The sequence below is a fragment of the Lasioglossum baleicum genome, chromosome 6 (assembly GCF_051020765.1).
Source record: "Lasioglossum baleicum chromosome 6, iyLasBale1, whole genome shotgun sequence".
Lineage (NCBI taxonomy): Eukaryota > Metazoa > Arthropoda > Insecta > Hymenoptera > Halictidae > Lasioglossum > Lasioglossum baleicum.
Genome location: NC_134934.1, coordinates 15,856,052 through 15,883,679, shown reverse-complemented (window position 1 = coordinate 15,883,679; position 27,628 = coordinate 15,856,052). Strand labels below are relative to the sequence as shown.

The 27,628-nt window shown below is 32.6% G+C and overlaps 4 protein-coding genes across 13 annotated transcripts; 3 read left to right on the top strand and 1 right to left on the bottom strand.

Annotated features, from left to right (window-relative positions):
- Positions 1-312: 312 nt before the first annotated feature.
- Spg11 (spatacsin) lies at positions 313-8,494 on the top strand. The gene is made up of 23 exons (XM_076424882.1): positions 313-808; positions 918-1,213; positions 1,287-1,453; positions 1,512-1,868; positions 2,234-3,037; positions 3,100-3,272; positions 3,348-3,622; positions 3,684-3,854; positions 3,928-4,152; positions 4,219-4,410; positions 4,477-4,596; positions 4,660-4,834; positions 4,901-5,115; positions 5,182-5,342; positions 5,415-5,733; positions 5,815-5,983; positions 6,055-6,411; positions 6,582-6,731; positions 6,811-6,959; positions 7,204-7,311; positions 7,383-7,676; positions 7,753-8,072; positions 8,142-8,494. The coding sequence occupies exons 2-23, from the start codon at positions 932-934 to the stop codon at positions 8,341-8,343; spliced, it is 5,385 nt and encodes a 1,794-aa protein (XP_076280997.1). The 5' UTR covers positions 313-808; positions 918-931; the 3' UTR covers positions 8,344-8,494.
- Dnapol-eta (DNA polymerase eta) lies at positions 5,934-13,259 on the bottom strand. Its single transcript, XM_076424883.1, has 8 exons — positions 12,421-13,259; positions 12,204-12,338; positions 11,546-11,754; positions 11,315-11,481; positions 11,024-11,247; positions 10,837-10,960; positions 9,495-10,760; positions 5,934-6,075 (listed from the first exon to the last, which is right to left on the bottom strand). The coding sequence occupies exons 1-8, from the start codon at positions 12,558-12,560 to the stop codon at positions 6,046-6,048; spliced, it is 2,295 nt and encodes a 764-aa protein (XP_076280998.1). The 5' UTR covers positions 12,561-13,259; the 3' UTR covers positions 5,934-6,045.
- On the top strand, positions 12,822-16,287 carry Nc2alpha (negative cofactor 2 alpha). 4 transcript variants are annotated; one of them, XM_076424885.1, is made up of 6 exons: positions 12,823-13,082; positions 13,185-13,361; positions 13,579-13,651; positions 14,023-14,116; positions 14,183-14,362; positions 14,426-16,287. In XM_076424885.1, exons 2-6 carry the CDS (start codon positions 13,320-13,322, stop codon positions 14,730-14,732), a joined length of 696 nt encoding a protein of 231 aa, XP_076281000.1. In that variant the 5' UTR covers positions 12,823-13,082; positions 13,185-13,319; the 3' UTR covers positions 14,733-16,287. The 4 variants fall into 4 exon arrangements, with proteins under 4 accessions (XP_076281002.1, XP_076281000.1, XP_076280999.1 ...); XM_076424887.1 differs by lacking the exon at positions 13,185-13,361 and having other exon boundaries at positions 12,822-13,082; XM_076424884.1 differs by having other exon boundaries at positions 12,823-13,361.
- A 423-nt stretch (positions 16,288-16,710) lies between these two features.
- On the top strand, positions 16,711-27,548 carry Ehbp1 (Eps15 homology domain containing protein-binding protein 1). 7 transcript variants are annotated; one of them, XM_076426401.1, is made up of 18 exons: positions 16,712-17,283; positions 18,282-18,489; positions 18,665-18,846; positions 18,929-19,140; positions 19,211-19,346; positions 19,536-19,688; positions 19,922-20,111; positions 20,271-20,437; positions 20,499-20,721; positions 20,862-21,032; positions 21,797-21,877; positions 21,947-22,063; positions 22,186-22,386; positions 22,703-22,852; positions 22,920-23,140; positions 23,225-23,413; positions 23,563-23,680; positions 23,767-27,548. In XM_076426401.1, the coding sequence occupies exons 1-17, from the start codon at positions 17,180-17,182 to the stop codon at positions 23,642-23,644; spliced, it is 2,787 nt and encodes a 928-aa protein (XP_076282516.1). In that variant the 5' UTR covers positions 16,712-17,179; the 3' UTR covers positions 23,645-23,680; positions 23,767-27,548. The 7 variants fall into 7 exon arrangements, with proteins under 7 accessions (XP_076282518.1, XP_076282517.1, XP_076282516.1 ...); XM_076426400.1 differs by having other exon boundaries at positions 19,458-19,688; positions 22,923-23,140; XM_076426399.1 differs by having other exon boundaries at positions 19,458-19,688; positions 23,776-27,548.
- The last annotated feature ends 80 nt before the right edge of the window (positions 27,549-27,628 follow it).

Genomic DNA, 27,628 nt, shown 5'->3' with positions numbered 1-27,628 from the left:
ATACACGTGTATGTAGTGAGAACTATCGATAGCTCTCTGTCATTATTCTTGTAATTATTTTACTCGACAAATATTGTTAAAATCCGATAAAACTAATAGAAGATCGAACTTGAAAAATGTTTTTTATCCTCGACTAACCAACAATATCAAAATTCATTAGATCATTTGTATACATATCGATCTTCAAATATGGATGATGAAAACATCGATAGATCATTTGTCATGTCATCCAATTCAAATTCAAATAGTTTTCGATAGTGAGAACTATCGATAACCATCGATACTTCACCACTGCTCCTCAATTGCTCAATTGGTACTATTTGGTACTATTTGGTACTATTATAGTTCCCCACAAACACGAACAATTTGATGCTATTCGAAAAGTCGAACAAAGTTTACATAGCGATTTCTTAACATTTTTGAAAATATTTTGTACGCCTTACAAAATCTCTAACAAATAGCAGAGACTCTGGAAGTAGCAAAGAAAGGATGATGACCAATCATGACCATTATTTGAACTTGACGTTAACCTGACGTTCGAGCGCATTTGAATCAATTGAATCACTAACGAGACGTCAAAAGATAAAATGTGTATCTCATTTGTATGAAACACTTGAAACTTGCATTTTTATGCGTCGTAAATACTGTTCGTGCGTACTGTGTCGGGTGTAAAACTTCTCGATTTCATTTTTTAAAGACAACATTATATATTAAGTTACCTAACAAAAGTAATGATATAATGTTATGTAGCGCGACACATGAAAAATAATTGAATTAAGAAACAACGAGATGTAAGAGTATAAATACGGTAAGTACAAATTGTGATTTCTGTAAACTATTGTATTTGTGTTACTTTTCTCTATATACTTATTTATATATTTATTATAAATTAACGACATATTGTACCTTGTTTTAAGAAAAGCCTAATAAAATGGGCGAGAAAACAGTTGTGGGAGGCATCCCAGTCGAATGTTTGACTGGAGAACCAGCAGCAATTTGGACCGGTTGGCGTACATTGGGAGACAAGGAATTAGTCAGAGAAGCATCTGCGAAAGGCACTCACATCAATCTTGCTCACAAGTGTATAGCTTTTAGACAAATCTGTTCCATTGAAGATGCTCAACGTTACTTTAATAAAGAAGTGGAAATATGGATTACAGAACTCTTACAGAAACGTCAAATTTATAGAGCTTCTCATATATTGCAAAATATGGTATATTAAAAATCAAATTACAAATTTACAACATCTATTATCGTTGACATTAATGCATCTTTCCTTATTGTAGAAAAAGGATCCAGTGGAATACATATTCGAAGTCTGTATACATTGTAAAGATTTAGCTTTAAGAAACTATTTAGCAGAATATCTAATAAGCGTTGCACGTTTCGAAGCTGAGCATATCGATTCGTGGAATATAATAAAATACCTCGAAAAGTTTGAAGAGAAACATATGTAAGTTCCTTTATTCTTTATTTATTATACTTTATTTATTAATAAGTGATTTTTTCAGGATACAAGATGGAGTAAGCTCGAACCTCTGTATAGAAAATATGATAAAACTACCAGAACATATAAAACGAGCATTGTGCACAGAATTGTATTTTTCTATAAAAGAACATAATCTTTTAACGAATGTAACTAACACTGTGCTATGGGACTATTTGTTGTCGAATGATAAGGTTGAGATGATCAAGTGTTGGATTGATATTCAATATAATGGTAGTTCGATAAAACAGTCTGATGATATCGCCGAAGAGTACAGATCTTTGTTCGCTACTATGAACATTGGATCGGATATGCATGAACACATTGATTCGTCGAATGCCAGTGATCTTGTAAAAGATTTGGTTAAGAATCACTTGTGTAGGTACGTCTTTATCTAGATTACATAAATGTGTACAGGGTGACCCATTGCAATTTGTTCAAGAGGGAAATTTCAATTGTAAAATTGTGTAATTTTACATTTTTTACTTATTCTTGCATATACTACGTCTGTTACCTAGTATTACGGAGCTTTAATTTCTGAAACTTCGGAGGTAATGAGAATCGAAGTTTCGAAGCTTCGAATTTTGAACCTCCATAGTAAATTATTAGAAGATTAAAAGATCTATCTAGCCCTAGTATAAACCATCCTTTTCCAGCTGTAATTATAGGACACCCTGTAGATAATCAGAATTTAATCAAATGCGGTATATATAACAAATAATAAAATATATTATATAAATGTATCAGGTACGGAATATTTGTACAAAAAGAAAAAGAGAATATAAAATTAATGCTAGCACGCATCTTTGGCAGCGCGATGACGTTATCACAATTTGACGCAGCACTGTCTTGTAAAACGTCCAATATCGATAGGAAGGAATTTTTCGAAACTGTTGATAAAGAATTGCGCTTTGCACGTTGCTTAAATGAAATTCACACTGAACAGGATGAAGAAAAGATAGTAAAACTCTTTAGTGTATTGACAAAAATGTGTAACGATCAAGAACAGTTTGAAGACACTTTAATGGAAGCCCTCTTCGAAACGATTCATTATCTATGCGATGATGTAAACGAATTTTTAAAACAGAATTATTTAATAGTCTTACTATTAATATTTGTATACTTATTGAAAGAAAATCGAGCAAACAATCAAAGTAATTGTACTGCAATGAAAGGAAGTATACTGAAAGATATATTTACGAGAAAAGATGATTTGCAAGTAGGTGATTATAATATTTCCAATGAAGTCCTCCAAAGCACGTTGAAGCAAATACCAACTTTGCAATATATTATTGAGAATAAACCAAAAAAGGAAGCCACAATGTACGAACTATTAGATGGTTATAAAAATTTAAATGTGGAGCACTTATTTAAGTGGCGATTCAGTAACGAGCCAATGCCTCGCTTCTCTAACGAAACTCTTGTAAAAAAATATGGGCACACAGATTCATTAACGTATGAATATTACTTGAAAGAAGCTCGTCCAAGCATGGCTATTCTTAGTTTAAAACAGTGCCAAAGGAAGCGAGTAAAAAGTGTATTTTCTAGAAGGTAAAGTTACAATTGATATTTTTATCTTCCAACAGTGTTTACTTAATATAGTTTGATTTCAGAAAATGTAAAGCAAGTCTTTACGCACACATTCTCGCTCTGCGGAATTTAGAAAAGCCGGAAATAGTCTGCAGTTGTATCTCTTTTATTGAAATGTTAAGTCTCAATTCCGAAAATCTGAGACTTCACGTAACAGCGGCGAACTATATACAAAAAAAAATGAACGTACCTATTGGTAATTTCAGTAATTTCTTTCAACAAGCACAAATTATATAAATTTTGTTAACGAATCTTATCTTTTTGCTTGCAGGAAATCTGTTAGAGAATACATTATACGAAAATGAAAATGATCTGAAGGCTGTGATATCCTATTTTGAAAGTAGCTTCCAAAAGGATATCTGTGATGATTTAGTTGAGAATAGTCAGGAATTTGTAAACATGCTAAAAATATGGGATATTGTTGTGCGATTTGCCAGATCACACAGTACTTCTTCGCCTGTGTCCTTCTTGAAATTTTTAGCGAGTAAAAATCACTGGTTCGAGTTTCTCTTAGTTTGTCAACTTTTTTCTTATCCCATGGATCAGGTACTAAATACGAATAATGTAATGAATATAATGAATGAATGAGAGTACACTCCCTTTTCAGGTGCTAGATAATGCTAAATATTTCGAAGATGCAGTTTTAAGGGAGCACTTGTTAACTTGTTTAAATAACACACGACTTACGAAAGAACAAACAGCTATTCACATAGATCAGAAGTTAAAGTCACGGGATGTTAGACAGTCACTGTATCATAAAGTTGGTGTTAAACAAACTGTGAGTAATAAACAATACATGCATATGATGTGTAAACATTCTAAAGAATTATAACGTACCATATCGAAAACAGGGATCTCTTGCTTCTGGTTCATCGACGTCCACAGACTCATCGAGCATTTCCGATTCTTGTAGCACATATGAATACACTATAAACGATAGTGTTTGTACAGTTGATGATGATCTGTGGCTGATTATTTTAAAATGTCATCAAAGCCCAGATCCTCCTGGTGCATTGATAAGTGCATCACTTTTGACATTGAAACCATTTCTCACAGTTCTAGCAACCTGTTACGAGGTATTATGGATTTTCTATCATTAACATTACTGTATATTACTGTACTAAACTAAAAATCTGTTACAGCCATCATCGACAGCAACATATTCTTATTCGTGGATGATTATATCAACCGCTGATGAAAATATTATTTCTGAATATAAAAATTGTTTAGAACAACAAATATGGACGGCAAATCATGTTTTTAATTTATTGAACAAAATGGTGACACATGGATACATTAGTACGCTCAGTAGAGCGTATAAAATATTTATGCCTGTATGTATATATTTCACGTAATATTTATAGAAGATTGCAAAATATTTAATGAATTTTATATTATAGGAAAGTGCTTTCAATGCATATTTTGAATTTCTTGCACAATGTACACTATACGGAGATTTCGAAGAGTCTGAACAATATTTATTAAAATTCAAGAACCAGTGCTTAAATCTTCGGAGCAATGTACGTTTCAATTATTAATGTTATTGTATGTTATTGTAGAATAACGAAACATTAAAATTACAGAGAGCTATAGACTGGAATTGTTCAGATGGCTCATATTTGAACAATTTAGATTGGGTAACAATGGTTGCTGTTAAATGTATTCTTGCAACGCTTGTGTACAGTCTTAGAAGCACGCATTTACAAATCGAATTTCTTAATACGTTGATAAAATGTGATTTTCACGCAGATTCTCAAGGTACTATAAAATTCTACATGTGAACATACTAGCCAACAGAAAGCATTAATTTTCCGTACATTACAGTTTGCACTCCAAATTTACAACGTTTGTTGCAAATTGTGAAAATTCTGCAAAAGACGAACATTGTGTTTAATTGTACGATATCAGGCGATGTATTTGACTTTAATCCAGAAATTCAGAGATACATTGACGATTTATTACGAGCAGAAAGTTACGATAGTGCGTTGGAACTATCAACTGCTGCGAATCTGAATTCGTCAAACATAATATTAGCCCAGGTACCATATTAATATTATACGTTACGTATTTCTAACTTCCTGCTTTTAACAGAATAATATTTCTAGTATCGACATAAATTTGAACATTGCATACAAAGGAAACGTGTGGTTGAGAATGAATTTTGGGTTGAGTGCGCACAAAATTTTGAGAAGCACAATGTCCCGTATGCGAAAAGTGTTGAATTTTTTATTGAACATGCCGAAAAGGTTGCTTCTCATCAAGAAAGGTATAAATATATTCTTTGAATCATTTTAAATCTTTTAATAAGTTCAATAAGTTAAATAAGTATATTTTACAGATACGAAATACTACGTCTGGCTTTCGAAACATTAAAAAGCGTTGACACAGAACAACAAAATATCAACACGTTAGAAATGGCGATGTGGAAATCATGTATGTTAGCGGATCTCGAGAATATACAATTAGGGAGTGGACCACGTGTTTTCAATAAATTAAAAACGGAATTGTTGTCGGGATTGGATAAATTAGAATTCATTTATACTTTAAATGAACCATACGAAAAAAGTGCTGCCGAGAAACTAATTAATAAATTAATTGATTTAAATAAAATAGACATCGCGTTAAGAATTAGTACTATTTTTAATTATAAACACAAGGTTGGTTATATTAAACAATAGTGTTACATAATTTCAGAAATTGTTGAATTAATAATACCAAAATTATTTTTTTACATGTAGGATCTAGAAATTTTAATGTTATGCTTGAGCTTGGTAGAAGGTGAAATAACGCCAAATAATTTAACTGTTGACCAAAAGAATCTTTTGAAAGATCTAAATAAGACTAAACAACAAAAATATGGTGCCTTTAAACATCGTGGTTTGCAAAGATTTTCGTCCTCTTCGTCTTGTAAGTTTGATATTCTTGTCGTAATAATAATTAATTAACAAATATTGATTTAATGTGTTTGTTTATTCTAGTGACCACCTCGACGAGCTTATCTGAAACAAGCAAGCATAAAGATGTAAATTTTCAGAATATGCAAATGGATTGTTTAACAACCTTGCAAACATTACTTAAAAGTCTAGAGCATGGACAAGATGTATGTTTAAAAATCGTATTATATTATAAACTAGCGATGCAACTAGAGAAAAGTTATGGTTTCCTGTTAACGTTAAACGATCCTACGCAATTTTTACAAGAAATTGCGGAAAGTAATATCGAGAACAAATTGGACGTATTTGCTGATATAATTACAGCATACAACATAAATAATGACACTGTTGCAACATTTCTGGCGGAAAATATTACTGCGAATATTGGACGCGCCATAGAAGGTATATGAGGACTAGACTGTGGATCTTTATGCAAAATAAAAATTGTCTGCATCGATTGCAAGAAATAGAAACCAATCAATTTTGCTATAAATGCATAAAGATCCGCAGTCTAACAAGAGCATAAGCGTAGAATTCTACAAAAGGCAACTGTGAATTTCTAAATTTTACAGATGGCGAAGAAGGTAACATTTACCTTTGGGGGTATTGTTTAAATTCGAATTTCCGAGTAATTATGGAATTAGGCAATGATGTTCCGCTTCTTGGTTATCAACTTTTGAAAAGAGCAAATAGATTGCTTGGACATTCCCCTTGCGAAAAGCGTAATGACATTACGATGAAACATAATTGCAAAGCCAAAGTATTATATCTGTTACATAAATATTATTTTTATTATTCCAGTGTCCACTCTGAAGATGATCGTTGAACTGTTAATACGATCTCACGATTGTTTTACAACTTCTTGCAACATGGAAGGAATCGCATCGATATTGCGTAAATGCCAGAATGTTGCTAACGCTCTGCAAAATCTGAAACTGTGGACATTATTGGTACGTCGTTAATAGACTCCAGACTTTATGCAGGAGAAGCATTGTCTACGTCTACATTTATCGCAAGATGCAGCTTTGAGGAGTTTTAACAAGTCGAAAATAATACAACAGTATTTTTTAATTCTTTCAAATGCAGAAAATCCGCAATCTAGTCATTATTATACCTAACACAAAGTTAATTATAATAATTATCTTATAATATATTAATATAGGTAATATATATATATATATTATCTGTCTCTAGGTGCGACTTGTAACAGGCGTTGGCCGTTTCACAGAAATGAACTACATATTTCAAATTTTAAAGGAGAATCATCAGTTCGAATGTTTACTTGGAAAAGGATTGGATAAGGTTCCTAACATGCTAACATTATAATCTACCGTACATATGTTTCAGAAAATAAATCATGAAATCTATTATAGGTACCCGGCTTGAAAATAGCACTCCTGGAGTTTTTAAAACGTTCAAGTCCTCAAAACAAAGATCTTTTTACTCTTGTGGCATTGCATTTCCAACTATATCATGAAATGGCTGTTACGTGGGAGAGTGAAGCGAGAGATATAATCAACGCATTAGTATCATCTGCAGCGAAAGATCAAGGAAAACTGCCGAACTCTGCTCAACAAGAAATAAAGTTAGCTAAAACAGATCATATTCAACAGCAGCTACAGCTAGCCGTTTCAAACTTCACTTATGCGACGCAATACTATTTGCGGGTAAATTTACATTGAATAGTAGACGAAATAATTTTTAATGTCAACGGTTATCATATATGTTTGTATATTAACACAGGAGAAAACATTAAATCTTGCTAATTGGTGTTCGAACCAAGCGCAATTGGTGGGCTTCCAACTTTCACTGTTTAACACAGTGTCCAATAATCAAGAAGTAATTTGTATTCTTAATTTAAAATCTGAGGACATTGACAGAATACTATGTCATACTTTAAATTTCTCTCAAGCCCTTATTGTCATACACGCGTATAATTTTCCCGTGGATTGGACTAATCTAATATACAATCACTGTATATTGAACGGAGAAACAAAATATTTAAAAGATTTCATGACTGTGGAGAAATTAACTACCAGTCTGGTACAAGATTGCGCACGCAGGTATTGTGATCGTTTTTCAAATAAATTAACGAACATACTACATTGTCAACTAATTCGAATTTAATACAGGTACCGACTGGAGAAAGGTATTACGCACACAATGACGGATAATATGAAAATGCTGATATCTGAATTATCGGATATAGAATGTAAATACATGTTAGCAAGTCAATTAGGATTTAAAACTATCGTTGAATCGATGCTCAACACTCCTATGATAGTTGCGTATCTCAAAGATACTGTCTGGAAGAAAGGCTATAGTATGATGTGAATATTCCGTATTCCTACAATTATATACCTTTTATATAGAATTTAAATAAATTTTACTAATACACACATGCTAGGAAGTTTCTTCGATAACTTTCGTACAAGTGTATGGTTTTTTATTTTTATATAAATAAATCTTTCTATATTGTACATAATCTCTGATGTGAATTTACATAAAATACACAGAGCGTCCGACTGTACATGATCAATATTCCAAGAGTTTATTCTACAAAGTCGAACAAAGTGAAAATCAAATTATTCACTATTGACCATATACAAATTGAACACTCTGTATATTCAATGCCATGACACGCATAATATAAATATTCATTTATTTAAAAAGAGAATCTATATCTTGTGCCTCGAGCGCAATGGAGTAACAGATTTCCAGCAAGAATTATGACATACAAAAACGCACGATTTAAGAGAAACAGCTCGCATAGAAAATCCGATAAAGTGTCAGTTTCTAAATTAGATGCGTATATTAAAAAGTACGAAAAGAAGTTTGGAAAAATATCATCGTTAAATGTTTTACCAGAGGAACGGATCAAGTTAATAGGACTGATGCAAGAGTTAATCGACTCTATCGAGAAAGAGGAGAAAAATAAACAGCAAGGTATGAACCCGTGAATATTTTAAGTATCATGTAAAATCTTCATTCTTCTGCTTGCGTTGTAGCATTTGAAATACTCAAGGTATCAAATGATTTGATGAAGGAAACAATATCTAAATTGCAAGATTCAATGAAAGTATATAAGGAAAGCGTAAGATCAGAAATTGCAAAACTGGATAGCTTGAATACAGATCGACTTTTAACAATTAATTATACGTGTATATAACTTACAGGTGTTATTAACATTATATAACTAAAAAATTTTATGAAAATGATAATAAATTGAAAGCGTAGAGTTGAGATTCGATTTAAAACTTTATTTCACAATAAAACAGAGTGCGTAATACTTTATTATTTGCATTGCAGTGAAAATTGCAATACAAATTACAGTAAAAATATTTATAAAAAATTATTCTAAGTAATGAAAATTATATTTTAAGTACGAATATTGTCAGTGTCATATTTTCTCTAATTACACGTATATACAACAATTTCTAAATTCTTCATAACTTATTAAAACAATGTTATGTTTCTACACTCACGGTTTCTAATGTTGGAGTATTTAATTCCCTTTGCAAATTTTCAGCCATATGAAAATCGCAATGTTCGTTGTATCTCGATAGAGCAATCATTTGATAACACTGTAAACATTGTTTTGAAGGAACTCCTACAATACTAGTCGGATCTCGTTTTACTAAGAAATTATACATAGCATTGTTACTTTTTACTTTAGACGTATTACATTTGGACTTGCTTTTTGTTCTTGAATTTTTTATTGAACTTTCTTTAATATCTTTTTTAGTTTGTGCTTTCATATATAATTTTGCTTCCTCTTGCAACTCTATAGGTAGCAAACTAACTACGCTAGGGTCAATGTCATTTAAATCAGGAAATATTTCTTGCAATTTAGTAAGATTTTGCACATTACTAGTTTTATTATTCTGTCGTGTGTCTGCGCTAGATGAAGGTTGCTCCGTCTCAACTACGTTAATACGTTCTACCTTATCGTAGTAATTCTTATTGTTCGCATGTACTTCCTTTTCGTAATCATTACGATCATTTTCAAATTCGATTTCCTGCGTACCGTTTCTATTTAAATTCTCATGTACAATACTGATGTTCTTTTTGTCGTTTAACTCGATTATCATCTGTTTATCATCTTTTGGATTAAGGACATTCATAAAAAAAGATTTCTTAAATTCGCTCTGATCTATAGACTTGTCCGCTTCTGAATTCATTTTTGTCATTTCGAGAAGAGCTCTTTTATTGTTTTTTTCATTCAATGAACTGATTAAATTATTTAATCTTCTTGAAGTAGGTGATGAATCTGTTTTTCTGTTAGGCATTTGTTCGTTTAATATTGCGTTAGTTTTAACATTATGCGTAACACTCTTTACTTTGTTACTCCGTTCATTTTCTATTTCAATGGTTCTTTTTAACGACCGACTGTTGTCCACTTTTACAGATTTCGTTTGTACACGTATCTTCTCTTGAGGTTCAGAGTCTTTCACTTTAAAAAAGTTCTTGAAGCTTTCGGTACCTTTAGCTTGAACAAATTTGCCAGTCGAAATTCCTAAATACGCGATCGGACATTGTGTAGATTTGGTTATAATATTTACGCAACGAGCTGCCATGTTTTCTGGTTTGTACGAATTTAAAGTGCATGAACGAGACTGGGATATAGTAGTTCTGTTTTGATAATAATGATAGCATACTGTGAGCAATGTCGCTCGTCGCTCGTTCTCTTCTTCATCTTTCTCAAGACGTTCGCAAACTTCGGCTGATAATTCATTCGCCCAATGTGTTAACTGTAACAAAATACCGTTCATATACACATATACGTGTGTTTCTTATAAATTATTCACAATTTAACGCTTAACTTACAACATCTAACGAAGTGATGGCTTGTCTTCCTGGAAATTTTTTACATGCCCCAATTGATTTTGTTAGAAGACGCATAGTAACAGGTTCGTTGTCTATACCTCGTGCAATATTATATAACCACAATCTAAACAAAAATATATACTTTCGTAATGTATTTGAAAATATTGAAAAGAACGATATAACGTACCCTGTTTTTTCGTCAAAACGTTTTTGTAAATATTGCAATGAGTATTGCAATAAGTCACCCATAACATTACAATTAAGCGATTCGATGACAACATCTCCAAATTTTCCACCAAGATTTCTAACTTTTTTCACTGGCAATGTAGAATAAAGTGTTGATACAGTACTCGGTGGTAATATTGTTTGGCGATTCGGTTTATGTAATCCGCATGCTAATTTAGCTAATATCTAAAGACAATGTATGTTTAATACATGTATTCAAAAATCTATTAAGAAAATTAATGAATCATCTTACTTTATTTTGTGCTATGCCAGCAGAGCATTTAAATCCTGTCTTCGCAAGTATATCAGCTCTCAAATCTTCAACTATTACACCAGCTACAGCAAGTTTCTGAGCTTGTATGTCGTCAAGTTCTTTAAAAACATTTGACATCCAACTTTTTAGACCTCTGCTTCTTTCTTCTAAGATTACAATAGTAAGATTAAATTAAATATAAATTTTACTGTATTTAAATCTTTCTCTTACCCTCGTCATTCTTTCCAACTTCTGAAAATCCCACAACAAATGTATTAGAAAGTTGAATTGCTAATTCTTCTGGGGTAGGAAAATTTGTAGATATTCTTTGCTCAACGATATTGGTAATATCTAAATATGCTTCATCTACGCTAGCTCGTTCGATTAAGCTGCAATGTTTCTTCATAACTTCGATAACGTCACGACCAGCGGTTCTATACCTGTTTAAGTAGTAAAGTTAGAAAAATGCAACAATTTCAAAACATTGTTCAATTGGTAGTGCGAAAATTCAGAAAATCAGAGTTGTGCTACTTTAAATACCGCTTTCTTGAAATTCATCTACAAAAATTAAAAATTGCATCAATATCCGCAATCTATTCATCACTGATACTAATCTTTTTCTTTTTCCGGTTCTTATCCTTACATGTAATTCACAATTACCTTGTAATTGCATTTGTAGAAATTATAATTTAATCGAATAAAAGAGCAGAATTATAAATTACATTGTAATTTAATTGAACGAAATGAACAAATTTCGAAGTCGTGAAGTAATTAAATTATAATGTAACACAACTTTGCAGAAAACAGTGCGACTGTAAATTGGTACTACACTTTGACATGGATTTTTAAATGATAAGTTTACATAAGTTTTTGTAATTCTTTGGCGAACCTTGAAGTATCTGCTTTCCCACGAAGACATGGTACACTAGCTAAAATTAAACCTGGACATTTTTCCTTTGCTTCTTCGCCCCTCATGTGTCGTGTAACACCGTATTCTCTTGCTTCGTAGTTAACTGCAATTATCCTAATTAAAACCATATCACAGTTTTGATTAAAATAAAATAATAATATATTAAAATAAAAAAATAATAATTATAGAATTTTACCCTCCCGACTGCCACTGATTATATTGTACAACAGCAAGTGGTTTCCCATCGTATTCTGGCTGAAGTTTCGTTTCCACTTGACAGAAGAAACAGTCCATATCAATTAAAACGATGATTCTGTTGTTAATTGTGCTCGCCATTATAAAACAAATTATTATGTATACGTAAACAGTACTAAAATCCGGTGCGATAGGTTAGAAATATTTCTGGTGTTCTTCCAATTCTGTTTACACGAATGTTTTAAGAATAAAATAAGTTTTCTCTGTCCGTATTTGTAAAAACATTATTTATATTTTATATATACTGAAAACACTGTCACCAACTGTTACAAAACATAACATTTATTCATGAGGAACTAATACTGACTGTAATACTGTTAGTAAACAAACAGAAACGAGACGACACTTCCTTCCAAGATGCTTCAAGAGGTCACGAAGTCTGACTCAGTCTGACTTCTGACTTTTGACTAGTTTGCTACTTTGCTGTTCCTAAAATGATTTTATTGTGCAAAATTAATTTATACACATAACACGACATAATAATCAGAGACATCTTTAGTCATTGCTGCCACTATGTATGTAACAACTTCACCTATGAACAGTGGAAGAGAAAAATTTCAACATCGGTGGAATCATCACCATCGATAATATAATAAATAAAAAGTAAAAATTGTTTTCATAAATGTTTCTCGAGGAGGCTTTACTCGGTTTACCATACTTTTTTTACACATAACATCGTTGTTTTATGAATGATTGAAAATACAGTTTACAGATGTCTGTCAAGTTTTGGAACACTTAAATTGCAGCAAATACAACATAAACGCGTTTTTTTCGCAGTTTCATTTATCATTTTATTTATATATATTATTCGCGGTGTGAAGTAGTAATATTCGTGTGACAATGCCAAGTAAAAAGAAAAAATACAATGCCCGTTTTCCAGCTGTGAGTATCAAAATAACATGTATATTTTGGAAACAGTGTTTCAACGAAGATATTGAAAATTTCACGTACATTACACGATTATGATTTTAATGAGAACAATACTGCAATTGACAATCAAGCTTTTTTATACCATGAAAGAGTAAAAGAATATAAATCAGTATTTATGCGAAAAGCTTTGAATGTACATGGTTAACCTAAATCTGTATTCCTTCATTAGGGACGAATTAAGAAAATTATGCAGACCGATGAAGAAGTTGGAAAAGTTGCACAGGCGGTGCCAATTATAATCTATATCCTTTTAAAATTAATTAAGAAGAGATGATTTCGATTCATATGCTTTCAGAAGTATATACAGGGGGTGTAAAAAGTATTGGTACACCTTTCTGAGACGTTAGAAGGACGCAGCTTTATGAAAATAGCTACATGCACAGCTTTATACTTCATGTTTGCATTATTGAGGAATGAGAAGGAGAACCCTGTCTTTGCATTATCAAGAAATGAGAAAATTGGAGATTCTTAAAAGTTTTGCTATTTCCAAAAAAAACTCAAACCGTTGGGTCCAATTTTGAAACAGTTATTCGTTTTTAAAAGGTGACGAATACTTTATACACCCACTGCATATTAGCTTTCAGTTCAAAATTCCTTAACTATGCATATATACCTAGGACATTAGAGTTGTTTGTACATTCATTACTTACCAAAACTATGCAAATTACTAATGCCAAGAATGCCAAAACTTTGAGCCCGTCTCACATGTACGTATAACGATATAAGAAACTTTAACTGCAACATTATACATTTACGCTTATATTTATTTATAGGAAACAATGCATCCTGTCGGAAAGCCGCTTTGATTTTTTAAAAGACTTAGTGAAGTCATTGCCAGATATTTCAGGGCCTGACGACGAAGTACCTACGCCGCCATTAACACCCGCTCCAATAATTTCAAATACATCGAATACATCTGCTTCTAATCCAATGTTGAGACATTACGAAGTAGAGTAGGTATTGATTAGAATAATTAAGTCAGTTGACATTTTAAATGCATCATCGTATTTTTATAGATTTCAAAAGCAACACATGGGTTTAACAGCTGAAGTAAAAGTTGAACAGAAATACTCAAATGATAACGGAGGAACAGGAATGCATAATTCTGGCACTGTGGACCAAATCGTTACGAATACATCTGTTTCTCAGGTTCCAGAATTTCAGATATCTGTGCCTACATCGTTTCAAATTAGTCAACCAAATTTTTATACCGAAGTGAATCCTATGAATTTGAGTACAAACACATCCAGTGTCAGTGCAAGCAATCCGCCAACATCAAATTTTGCTCATACTGCCAATCTTGACGAAGATTACGACACATAGTTACTGTGTTAGTAACATTAGGGACAGAAATTTTCATATATCATTAAATGTAAAACAGTTGTACATGCGTTCACTCGATAAATACGAATTTTCATTTAGACTATCATGGGCACATTAGAATTGTGTAATTTACATTAATCGAATAGTCTTATTATATGTATATGCTTAGACAGCTGTAAATTTTTATATTTTTATATCTATCCTATCAACGATAACAGATATTTTGTTCAAATTAGTTCAGAAGTAGTATATTTGATAATTTTTAATATTTTCTACTGCTTAAAAGTGCTCATATTCTAGTACTTTATTTCGATGTATACATGTGTATAGTAGTCGTAAATGTTAGAATTTAAACAACTGTTATATACTTCGATACATATTTTCATTAGTGCTAGTTTATAGAGAATAGTGTTCATCGAATTGTGCAGATTATATGTATATTATACTTATATATATTTATGCAGGTACAAATATTTTTAATTACTAAGAGTGTAATTAGCTTTATGTTTTGTAATTGTTTAATATACCTAATTTAGTTCATATATATATGTATATTAGAATGTTTATCATGTGCAACACAAACATATGTAGACTAACAAGCTTTACAACTAAGATTTTTTTACATCTGTATACATGTATGTATGATACACAATTTTTATAAAGGGAAAGTTAGCACATAATAAGACATTTGATATATGTTAATACTTAAGAAAATTGGTTTAGAAGATTTACATTGTCGAATATTTCTCATTGCAAAATGCATACGATAATTTCTTTATTAGATCACCTTCTAAACTTCTTTAAATTTCATAAAACATTTTGCAACACGAATGTAAGTTGCGAAGTTTAATGTTACATGCAAATAATGTTCAGTTCATTTTACTTAAATTGTTAGTTTTGACACTCGAAATGTAAAAACGAACTATGACAAAAACGGATGATTAAATTTTATAAAACAATGCGATATATATTTCATTTACACAGATTATAAATACCAGTTATATTACCTTGAAACAGTGTATACGCGATATGGAGAAGTCGAGAAAATCTGATAGATGAAATAATACTTAGGAACTTTGTAGAAAATTCGTTAAAGTATATTGATTATTGTGTTTTTTTAAAATAAAACAACTAATTTTATATCGATTAAAGCTAATGCGTTGAAACTATGAATTTTAACAAGAGGAAGTTTTTAATTAATTTTTTATGGATGCGTTAAAGGCGACAAAAGAGGCTTCTTACAAGTCTCTTTACTTCTTTATAAAGATAAACTTAATATCATACTTTTATTTATCTGAAATATATTTATTTATATTATGTAGTTTTATTATATAAGACTGACTGAAAACTTCCTCATTCAAAATTGATGTGTATATATATTTATACTGTATATATTTGTAAATAAATACTGATCAATTTATTATAATAAGTTCGTTAATTGATATTATATAGTTATGATATGACTGGTGTATATAAATAATATTGAAAGTCTGTAATGTCTTTCACAAAAAAGATTGATGCCCTGGAAGCAATAAAATGACAATATAGATTCAAACATTTCATATCCTCTCTGTTCAAACCAATTCAATGATAGGCAATGATAGGATCCCCACCCCCACCTCAGCCCGAATCGTGACGTCACTATCTGGTCTGGGACAGACTACATTATAGCTACGTGACGTCATTCGTGTTCTGACCTGACTATAAGTCTTAGACTATAGCACTTTGCCCACAACCGTCATCTGGTAAACGATGTAATGACACGTAATGATTACATTGTAATCTTCGAACAAAACATGTTATCTCTCTCTCTCTCTCTCTGCTATATATATTATATACTGATTATATGGATTATATATACACATGCCGTGTCTATGAATTTATATAGTCTAAGGTTTCCATTGCGCGGTGTTTCGCATGCGCCGTTTCGTCAAATTCAGCGACTATAACTTGAAGCGAGTTTCCTATCTTGTAATCATGTGATACAAGATCAATAACTAAATAGAAAAGGTTTCGTCACGGTACGAGTCCGAGTTCATTGTAAAACTTTTTGATCTCGTGGCCGTAATATTTTCGGTGTGATATCGGGGATGGTGTATTTTGTGTAGGTGACACCGCAACGATAAAAATGATAATGGAACTTGTGATATATTGTCAATAAGAAAAAAATCCTGCGATTCTATAAAAAGACAGATTCTCGGTTACATTATATGTATTGGTGCAGCCAGAAATGTCAGATGCATGAATGATTGAAGGACCTTGGACTTCTAGTTCTTAAATCGTGCACGACAAAAAGAAGTATCTGTATTATTCCTCGACGTAAACAGCTGATCTCTCCTAGTGTGCGTAATTTCTATACAAAATGTTGCATAACATTAGTAGCGTCTACAAGTAATTATAAAGCTGAACGTCGTTTAACAAATTCTTGAGGAAACTACGGCTGAAAAATGAGTTCTGTTTGGAAACGACTGCAGCGTGTAAACAAGAGAGCTGCAAAGTTTCAGTTCACTGTGTCATATCACGAAGTCACTTTAGAAACAACAACAAAATGGTATGTTTTCCCTCAGTATTTTCCTTCTTAATTTTATACAAAATGGAGGTATGTCATAATAAAATAAGCGAAACGCTTATATACATACAAGTCTTTTAACACGTTCGAAGATAATGTTCTAATTTACGTGACAGTCAATTATTGTCGAACAGAAATCTTTCTCATCTATTTACTATTTGCAGTATAGTACAATTTAGTGCAAACAATTATTAAAACATATAATACAAAACAATACAAAAAGTGTTATTAATTTTTAATATGGTAAATTTGTCGAATTTCTTCCTGTACACATAATAAGCGGTCTGTTTTAGTTTGTTTTAGATGTTTGAAAAAATATTTCTTGAAAATCCTTGTAAATTCTTGTAAAGTGGTATTGTTGTCGAAATCAAGAGCGGTGACTCTGAGGCGCTACTAAAAATTGCTGTGCCATTATTTAAAATATTGTTTACATTATCGGATATGTTTGTATCCAATCAATTATTAAACATTTCAGTATTGCATGAGGTATTTTATCAATTTCGTATTCACCAAATTTAAAGAATCATTTAGAATGGAAATATTCTAGGTCGGAAGAAATGTTTATTTTTCTAAAGGGTTAAACTACGGACACTCACTATAGCGATTCCTACCCTCTTTAATCGACGGAACACGTGTTTTAGGGCGGGGAGGGACGGAACCCCTCTCCCTGCACCCGCCACCACCCCAACCTAATCCGGACCTAACCAAAATTCGTTTAAAATGGCCGAATTCACTGGAATTAACAGTTTTTTGCAAATATCTATAAAACAAAAATAGACCGCCTATTATATGTACAGGAAAAATTTGTTCAAAATATCGAGATCTGTAGCATATTCGAATTTGATCAAACTCAAATATGATCAAGTACAGGGTGCCCTATAAAATATTCAAGCTTCTCTGTTTGTTGTATCACAACAAATAAGTTTATATGATTGTGGTACAACAGTGCGTATGTCACTTGTAATAATTTCTACATTTAGGAAACCGAATAAACTAAGTGTCGTGTGGACAAGACGTAGTCGAAGAGTAACTTCAGAACCTTTAGATTGGGAACCGAATTTAAGTGACCCGCTAAAAGGTATCATTAGTTGGGCTGTTCCTGACAATCATGCAGTGTCTGTAACTTTGTTCAAAGATCCGAGAACTCACGAGTTAGAAGATAAAGATTGGACATTCGTAATCGAGGATGTAAGAGACAGGGCTTGTATGAGATTTTAGCAGGGCTTGAAAATATTGGACCGAAAGAATAACAGTCCTAGAACTGAAACAAAGACTGAAACCGATATCATAACTGTTTCCAAGCCCTGGATTTTAGATGCACAAAGTATTTGAATAACACTCACATCAATATTATATGCAATAGGTTTCCCCGACTGGTAAAAGGCGGCACGTGGCTGCCACGAATATTAATATGAAAAAGTATGCGACTTTGGAATCTAGTCAACAACAACTTAAATTAGATTTGAAGCCGACGTCGAAAAAGATTGTCAGTGCTTCATTAGAATGTACTTTATCTTGTGTCTTTTTGAGAGAAGGCAAAGCGACGTAAGATGATCTCAAAATTTGAAATTTGATGTAGGATCGACGAGGTATACTTTACATTTAATATCATGATTTCTTTTATCAGAGACGAGGACATGCAGAGTATGGCTAGTTTAATGTCAGTGAATAATAATAGCGACATAGCACCGTTAGACGATTTTGATAACGAGGATATACCTGAGGACGTCGAGGAAGTATCTGTGAAAAATCTCGACGAGATTCTAGATATTTCAGCGCAACTCGATTTAATGACTAGTAGTCTTACTGAAAGCGAATTACCTAGCACTCCAATAAGTGGTAAGGCTGTAGTAAGAGTATGTTCGCACATGTGGAGGCTAATATAATAATATTGTTGTCCGTTTAACAGTGGCAAGTTTATCGAAGGACAATACTACACCTGTGAATGACAATGACCACTTCATTCGTGATATTAGTCTAACAGGCATTGTTGATTCCTTTAAAGATAAATCATTGTTGAAAGATAGTGTTGCCGTTGAAAATGAGTATGTTGAAAATCCTATGTTTCGATCGTGTGGACTGTACAACTAACACTAATGTTAATACCATCAACATTTTCCGATACAGTTTCTAACAAACCTGTCATTTGTTTGTAGTAAAAACATTGAACACATTACACTGAGATTACCGTTACAACCATTAGAACTAACAAGGAACGATGTTACTATTCCTAGATTAAAAGAGATTACACCAGGCCAGGATTTATTGGAATGGTGTAAGGATGTAACTAAAGATTATCCTGGTGTCAAAGTTACTAATCTTACGACATCGTGGAGAAATGGAATGGCATTTTGTGCAATCATACATCATTTTAGACCGGATCTTATGTACGTAGAGTTATAGCAATATTCTCTATATAAATATATATATAGTATATATAATTGATATGTTTGATAGTAAAAATTGGTGAACGAACTATTTCTATATTTCCTATAGAAAACAAAGGTACACTAAGGTTGCAGTTAATCAGTCTGGCAGCTTGTCAAATATCTTATTTATTTGTTCTATTTATAAATTGTCGACGTATATTCACTTGTTTCTCTTAAATAAAACATTGCAGAGACATAGACTCGCTATTACCACATGATGTGAAAGGTAACTGTAAGAAAGCATTTGACGCTGGTGAAGCCCTTGGTATACCTAGAGTTATAGAACCAGCAGATATGGATATATTAACTGTACCTGACAAGTTAGCTGTGATGACATATTTATATCAGTTGAGAGCACATTTCACTGGTCATGAGTTAGAGGTAATCAATAACAATACAGCTTGTTATCATGTAACATAATGTATACACATACAATATACATTATATGTCGAAAATATGTGAAAGATTACACGAAGTAATCTTATTTAATTCTTTCACACATCGTTCTCCTTATTAAGAAATTTAATCCAATGTTTGCAGGTACATCAGATAGGTAAAACCACAGATGAGTCTTCTTACATGATTGGTAGATTTAATACAGACAATAATTCGGATGTGAGTGTACAATTATTTAGTCAAGAAATAATCAATTTGCATAAGAAAGATCAAATGGAGCTTAAAAGCAATAAAATAGATAACATCAGACGGTACGTTGACTGTGTAATCCATATAATTAATCCAGTGATTATAAATGTATTTATTTCACAGGTCGAATCCATTTGATAACAAAAAAGAGGACGCCAATATTGATTCATTAAAGAATAGATTACATTTGAGTTTGAATACTGAGAATCAAGATCACGATCAATGCAATAAAGATAAATCACCATCTAGTGTAAAGGATGTCAAGGATATCATATTGGCTAGTTCGAAGAGTATTCTAGAGAAAGTGTTGTCACCGACTAAAGAAAAATATTTATCTAAAGAAAAGGTATGTGTGTATGCTCATTCGCTATACGTATCGTATGTTCGCATAATCACTGTGAAATCATTTATCTGTTTGATTACGTATCACTGTAAAAATTGTTGTACAAAATGGTAATACAAGGTGTTGAACTAAATTCACTACAGAACAAATCACCTCCGAGAGTACCACAAGTACAGCAACGTCCTATCTTAATGACTCGTCGACAATTAACAGATCCTTTCGGATCGGACGAGGAAGAGGAAAATATGCAGATAGTCGACGAGAAATGGTCTCAATCAGTTTCAGTTAACAAATTACAATCGCCTGTACGAGATGTCAGTATATCTAGATTGCTCAAAAATATATTATTGCACATTAACATTTCTTAATTTAATTAATTTTATTTTGATTAATTGATATAACTTTCGAGCTTACAATTTTCGATATTACTGTAATTAAATGCCACTTACTGCACATTTAAGAAATATGCTAATTCTTTTTTATTGAATACATGAAATATTTTTATTTAAGTAGTACTTTTGCTGTCATTAGATATTTTATTTTTAAAAAGAAACGTTCTCAATAGTTTCTCAAAAATGAGTAGACGATTTTTACTGACAAGAGATAATCCTGAACTAATAAATTTGCTAATAATTTACTTGAAGTGTAGACGGAAAATTTTTAAAACATTCGGGACTATCCCTTACATGTTATGTTCATTTGCATGCGCACATGATGCATCAACGCATTGTCTAGTGTTTATGCTAACTGTAGGTGGAAGAAATATAATAATTAACCTCACACAATTAAGAATATAAATCATTATATGTGCTATACAGTCTTAAATAACAGAAATTACTAATGTCGATAAAATATGTGAACTCGTTCCTATCATGCTTACATTTTAACATTACCATTTTCATAACATTTACTAATTCTACAACTTGTTTTATATTTCTTCTGTCTAATACACATGTTCGTAGCTGTATAACAGTGCTGTAAAATCTTTATTCTTTTATGAAATAATTCATTTCTTTCTCGAATTTTAATATAGCAAGTAATATCGTTATAATTACGTAGCGAATGCATCTTGTTATAGGATGCAACTGACAAAGGAAGTCGTGATTATACCGAATATCAGAGTGTATCATCACCTCACAGAGAGCAGCGTTCTCAACATGTAATTAGTCTTTGTACACTTTTTAAGTTGTTCATTGCTTGCAACTAATTTGCCATTTTTTAATATTAGCCATTAGTCAGTCGGCATGATGAATTAAGAGAACGTGCAAGACAACTGTTAGAACAGGCCAGGAATCAGACAAAGATTTCAGCTGGTCTTGTTTCTTCCGCTGCTAGTCCTATCGAGGTTTTGTTTCCTCAATTTTATATTTTTTCTATTGAATGAACGTACACAATCAGTTTACCTTTCATTTATATCCTTTATATCACATCATTCACCCAAAGCAAATGATACTTGATGATTTTTAGAGTCAAAACGACGATGAAAGGCAACAACAATTACGCGAAAGAGCAAGACGTTTAATAGCAGAGGTGAAGATGGGTGTTAATGTTTCGTCGAATCAAACGAACGATGACAATAACAGCGACAGACGATCGATAGATGATCAAAATAATAGTCCGCGACGAAGCATTACACCGTCTACTCCCCAGGACAGATTTAGTACAAAGGTGAATGTAAAACATCATCATAAAAGATGACACAACAAATGTTTCTAATGCAATGCAAATGATATCACAAGGTGGATGCTTTGCAAATGTTATTTTTTATATTATCTCCGAATGCGTTTTAATGTCAACTAGAATATGCAAGGAATAAAAAATATACGTTTACAAGAAAATAAAATATCGATGACCTTGAAAACTCTGGAAAATGACCTTGAAAAAAAAGTAACATTTGTTCCGTCATCGAAAATAAAAGAGATATGTGGCTACATATTTAGATGGACCACCCTGTATAATTTATAACATGAAATGACTATTCTAGTCCGAGTACAATGGAAATATCCTGGGAACTCCGAGTGTAATCGACAGTGACAAAAAGACCGGTTCTCCCTTGTACTCATTCTCGAAAATAATAGAGAGAATTTCACCGGACAAAACTAGTCCTGATGGTACATCGTACACACTAAGAGGAGTATGTGTCACATTTATTTATTGCAATAAGAATTGCAAATCAAACTTAATAATTATAATGTTTTAAGCAGTTAGGAAAGGACATGACATCGTACATTCAGAATGAACTAGAAGCGTTAGAAAGAGAACAAACTCAAATAGATATTCAAGCAGGAAAACTTGAGAAACAGCTGCGAGCTGCTATGGAAAGTGACAATGAAGAAGAAACTGAAAGACTGATGTCTCTGTGGTTCACTCTTGTCAATAAAAAGAATGCGCTTCTGAGAAGACAAATGCAATTGAATATACTGTAAGCTATTATTTTTGTATCCGTTTTAACAATAATTCTTCGACAAAGCGTGTTAATTTAATGCTATTGTTTTCACTGATTCAGGGAGAAAGAAGACGATTTGGAACGCCGATTCGAACTTCTGAATCGTGAACTGAGAAGTATACTTGCGGTAGAAGATTCCAGAAAGACATCCGAACAAAAAATGCGCGAGAATTTACTTCTAGAAGAACTAGTTTCTATTGTGAACAAGAGAGACGAATTAGTCCACCATCTGGACACGCAAGAAAGGGCGTAAGTATACTTTGCAATGTACATACGCATAGACTAATATTGATTGCTTCTACTTCGAGGCTACAAATAGCTCTTCGCTTTTCTATCATCGATAATGATTTTCATCTGAAATAAAACGACTTATTTTAATTCCTGTGTTTTTGTTACAGTATAGAGGACGATGACGAAATAGAGCGTGATCTATCCAGAGCTGGTTTAGCTCAACGAAATAAAAATTGTGTGATACAATGAAGAACTTCATTGTACCATTGTTGCGACAGCAAACAGGTACACCTTCGCTGATTCCATATTTCATTAAAATCAACCAAGAGAAATGTTTTCTTTACACAAATTGATTCTGACATTGAATTTAGTAATTGCAGGTGTTGCCCCTTTTGCTGCGGAGTTGCCAAAGAAACCAGAAAATTTTTCATGACGGTCAAGAAAGCCAAGGATTTCGTAATCTGAGAGACAGTAACGTTTAGAAACTTATTTTTTACAATGAACTATATATCCCAATTGTATAATCAGTGTTCCATATTTATATAAATTCATTATTAAGTATGCATCGCCGTACTGCTACTTCGCATGGTAGGATCAAATTTCAATTGACAACCGCCCTATCAAAGCAAGAAAACCTATAAGCAAGTAAAGAATCTGTTATAGTGTTAGGAATTTTATGAGAAAAAAAAACGAAAAAATTGTTACGTTCGGTTACAGAAACATTGATTTTGCTTCTGCAGAAATATATTCGTGCACGTTCGAAAACTTTCGTGGGGAAAGCAATAGCGAAGGAGGACGGTACTGACTCGGTGTAATTATGTCCCTCGCTTCAAATGTCGCCTCTTCAGGGAAATACTGAAAGTTTTCTGATTCAAGTATGGTGCTAGAATATATATGTACTATAATGCTTTTAAGAAAGTATGATAGCGGAATCGGTTCGCTATCACTTCCAACTTTGAGAATCGTTCGGGAGAACAGGTTCTCTCCGTTGCTCTCTCGAAAGCATTATTGCGGATTAAAGAAAAATAATGTAGGAAGGAATGTTACGATATATACATATGCATATATACTATATTACTTCTGCAATTCTTTCACATTGTTCATTATATTTATATTTACCACATCGCGATATACATACGCATTAGAGGCACTCGAAAAAATATCATTCACAGAGGGAAACAAATTTTTGGTAAAATGGTATCGGTACTCCATCCAATTCGATACGGTACTCATTCTTTCATTTATGATACAATCGTGGAAAGTTCTCTTGTTTGTGCCATATGAACATACTAATTTGTTTGTAACCGTTATACTCATTTACTCCGTTTGTAAAATATTTGCCATTTTAGGGAGGTGATATATATACAATTTTTCCTATAATATATTAATTATTTATTATTCAGTTTAGTGTCAAGATGCAGGAGGCCTAATCGTCTTTGTACATCCTTTTTTCTCCCCCATTTCTCCTTCGTTCTCTTTCTCCTCTTACCTTATAATAATTCGTACCATTCTCTTAAAATTCGTAGAAAGACGATTATTGCAGAAGTGATTTAGACATTCGAACAATAATTTACCTAGAGCAGAGTTGGGCAACCCAATGCTCACAGGCAGTTGCTCAAATTTCATTATAGTATGGCCCTATAATAGTTCGTGCCCACGAATGACCCTTGCGGGCAGCCCATGGTGTCAGGCTTGCGTGGGCTGCCACTGTGGGTTGTAGCTAAACCATGGAGGTGAGCACACAACCATAAGTTATCAATAGACGTACATCTTTATACCTTTGTATAGATTAATTTCGAAAAATCAGTATTTTCATTTTAATCTTACCACAGTTAATCTAACCAGCGAAAGCAATGTTTCCCTTGCGTCATTGGTGAAATGTATTCGTTTCAACAACATAGTTTGTGATTAATAGACTGCGGATTTTATGCATTTATGACAAAAAGAAGATTTAAGGACATCTGTGTATTAATATCGGCTTCATAAGACGATTAAAAGAAGAAAGAAATTTCTATTTGGCTGCTGTGTCTTGCAATTAATGCAAACATTTTTTATTTTGCATAAAGATCCGCAGTCTAGTGGTTAATTATTGTTGTAAAAGTGCGAGCCTCCTGTAAAAATAGAAATAGTCAATTGCCCAGCTCTGATTCAGAGTTATCGAATATCGACAGATTAGTAAATGTCTTTTTAGTTTAATTTCTACTTCTCCGCATCGCCTGCTCGCTTCGAAGTCGTAGTCGCAGTACTTCGAAGTGTAATATTAGCGACTTGGTACGTTTATACTAGTTTCAGAATATGGGAAGGAATATTTTAATATATTATTTTATACTATACGTCTTAAGATTCGACGGAGGGGGGTGGTCAGGGAAGATCGATACTTAAGTTAAACATTATCTTTCCTGTATGAAATGTCCCCTATCATCTTCTGCGCTCTACGAATTGTATGATTTTATATATTCCCGATGTTTTACTCGATAACTTTTAGCGAAGTGGTATTCGACTAAGGAGGTAAACCGTAAAAAAGTGTAGATACATTGTATGTATCGCAAGAAGAAAAAGGAACGAACTGTGAAGTCTAAAGTCTGCACATTTCTTCGTGTAATATAGAATATTCATTCGCGCTTGTAACTGATGTATAAATGCACTTGTAAAACTACTTATACAATGTCGAGAGACGAGGAACGTATCGAGCGTTCCCCTTGGGAGAGGCTGTCTTTTAAAATATGTTTTCGCAATATACAAGACATTTTTTAAACTTAAAGATAACGAGAGAACGTTTACTTCTTCGTAGTCGAACTTCGGGGTGGTGTAATATAGTGGAAGTAGTGCAGGCATATCATAACTGATAAAAACTGCCATAACCGATCGTTAAAGGTATAAGAGGTGTACAACTTTTACCAGATGATGAGACATTGAAAAGCAGATATCCTTCGCTTCCTACAGAATCTAGCTTTAGAGAGTCTACATTCGATCATGTTTCCGTTCTCTTCACGAACGAAGTATGTCATTTGATTTTAATCATAGTACCGCGAGGGATGAAGACGTAAGCTTGAGATGAGGATGGATTGTGTGAATTTTTTTAGCGCGTTCGAAAATTGATAGGATTGTAAATTGTTAGATTTCTCTTCGGTTACCATTATCTTCCTTAATGTTAGTCGATGGGACGCGAATACTGTAAATGAGAATATTGAATTTTTACGATTAATTTTAGCAATAATTTGTCATCTTAGTGCCTATGTATGTATATACATTATATGTATGTATACATTCGTATGTAAGAGTGCAAAACTTATCTGCGACGAATATGAGACACGCGATGTCTTTATATTGGGTTGGAACGAAAGTTCGTAGCGTTTTTCAATCAAAATTCAAAGATAAAAATGAAATATTTATTCATAGGTTTATCGAATAGCATGATAAGTCACCTAAAAAGATGGCAAAAAGTAATAGAACAGAATGGAAAATATGTTATTGAACAAATCTCTATGTATAAATATCTTAATTTTACCTTTGAGTTTCGAATTAAAAACGCTACGAACTTTCGCTTCAACCCATTGCTTGTAATGATGCAGTGTATCTCGTGGCAATTATTCGAACAATCATTGAAACTCAAAAGACGATGAAGTGTGCAAATTCAAAAATATAAGTACGCGGCGAGCTGGAATCACAAAGACTGACGTACGAAAAAGTTACTTTAAGATTTAAGTATGTTTACCGACTAACTAAGCGAAATACAAGTTGGGTTTCTCAGGCGGTTAAAAAAGCTATTCTCGTTGCTTTTCTTTTTTTTTCATTACGAGATACTCTGTATGCGTATTTCTATGTAAAAAACAAAAAAAAAAGAGAAGAAAATGCTATCATATCTGTCTGCTTTCGTAGCGTTGCGCTAAAGTAATCTTAATTTCTTTTTATTTATGATTACTAAACGTATCGACTCTGATATATCGTAACTAAACTAAACAACAAAAAAAAAGCAATGAACATTCTTGCCAATGCTTTAGTCTCAAGGTGGACACGGTTTTCTTTCCTAGAAATGGTGTTTAACTGTAAATCACTTCACGTGGAAGAAATAATGTATAATGTGTCGGAACGTATCACACCGTAGTTATTAAATAAATAAATGCAAATAAAGCACTGTAAGAAAACATCCAAACGGAGGCTTTACAATATTATTGACGCATCTGTGTTGTTCACATGTTGTTGAATGTGTTCTTAAAACGATGCTGGTTTTTT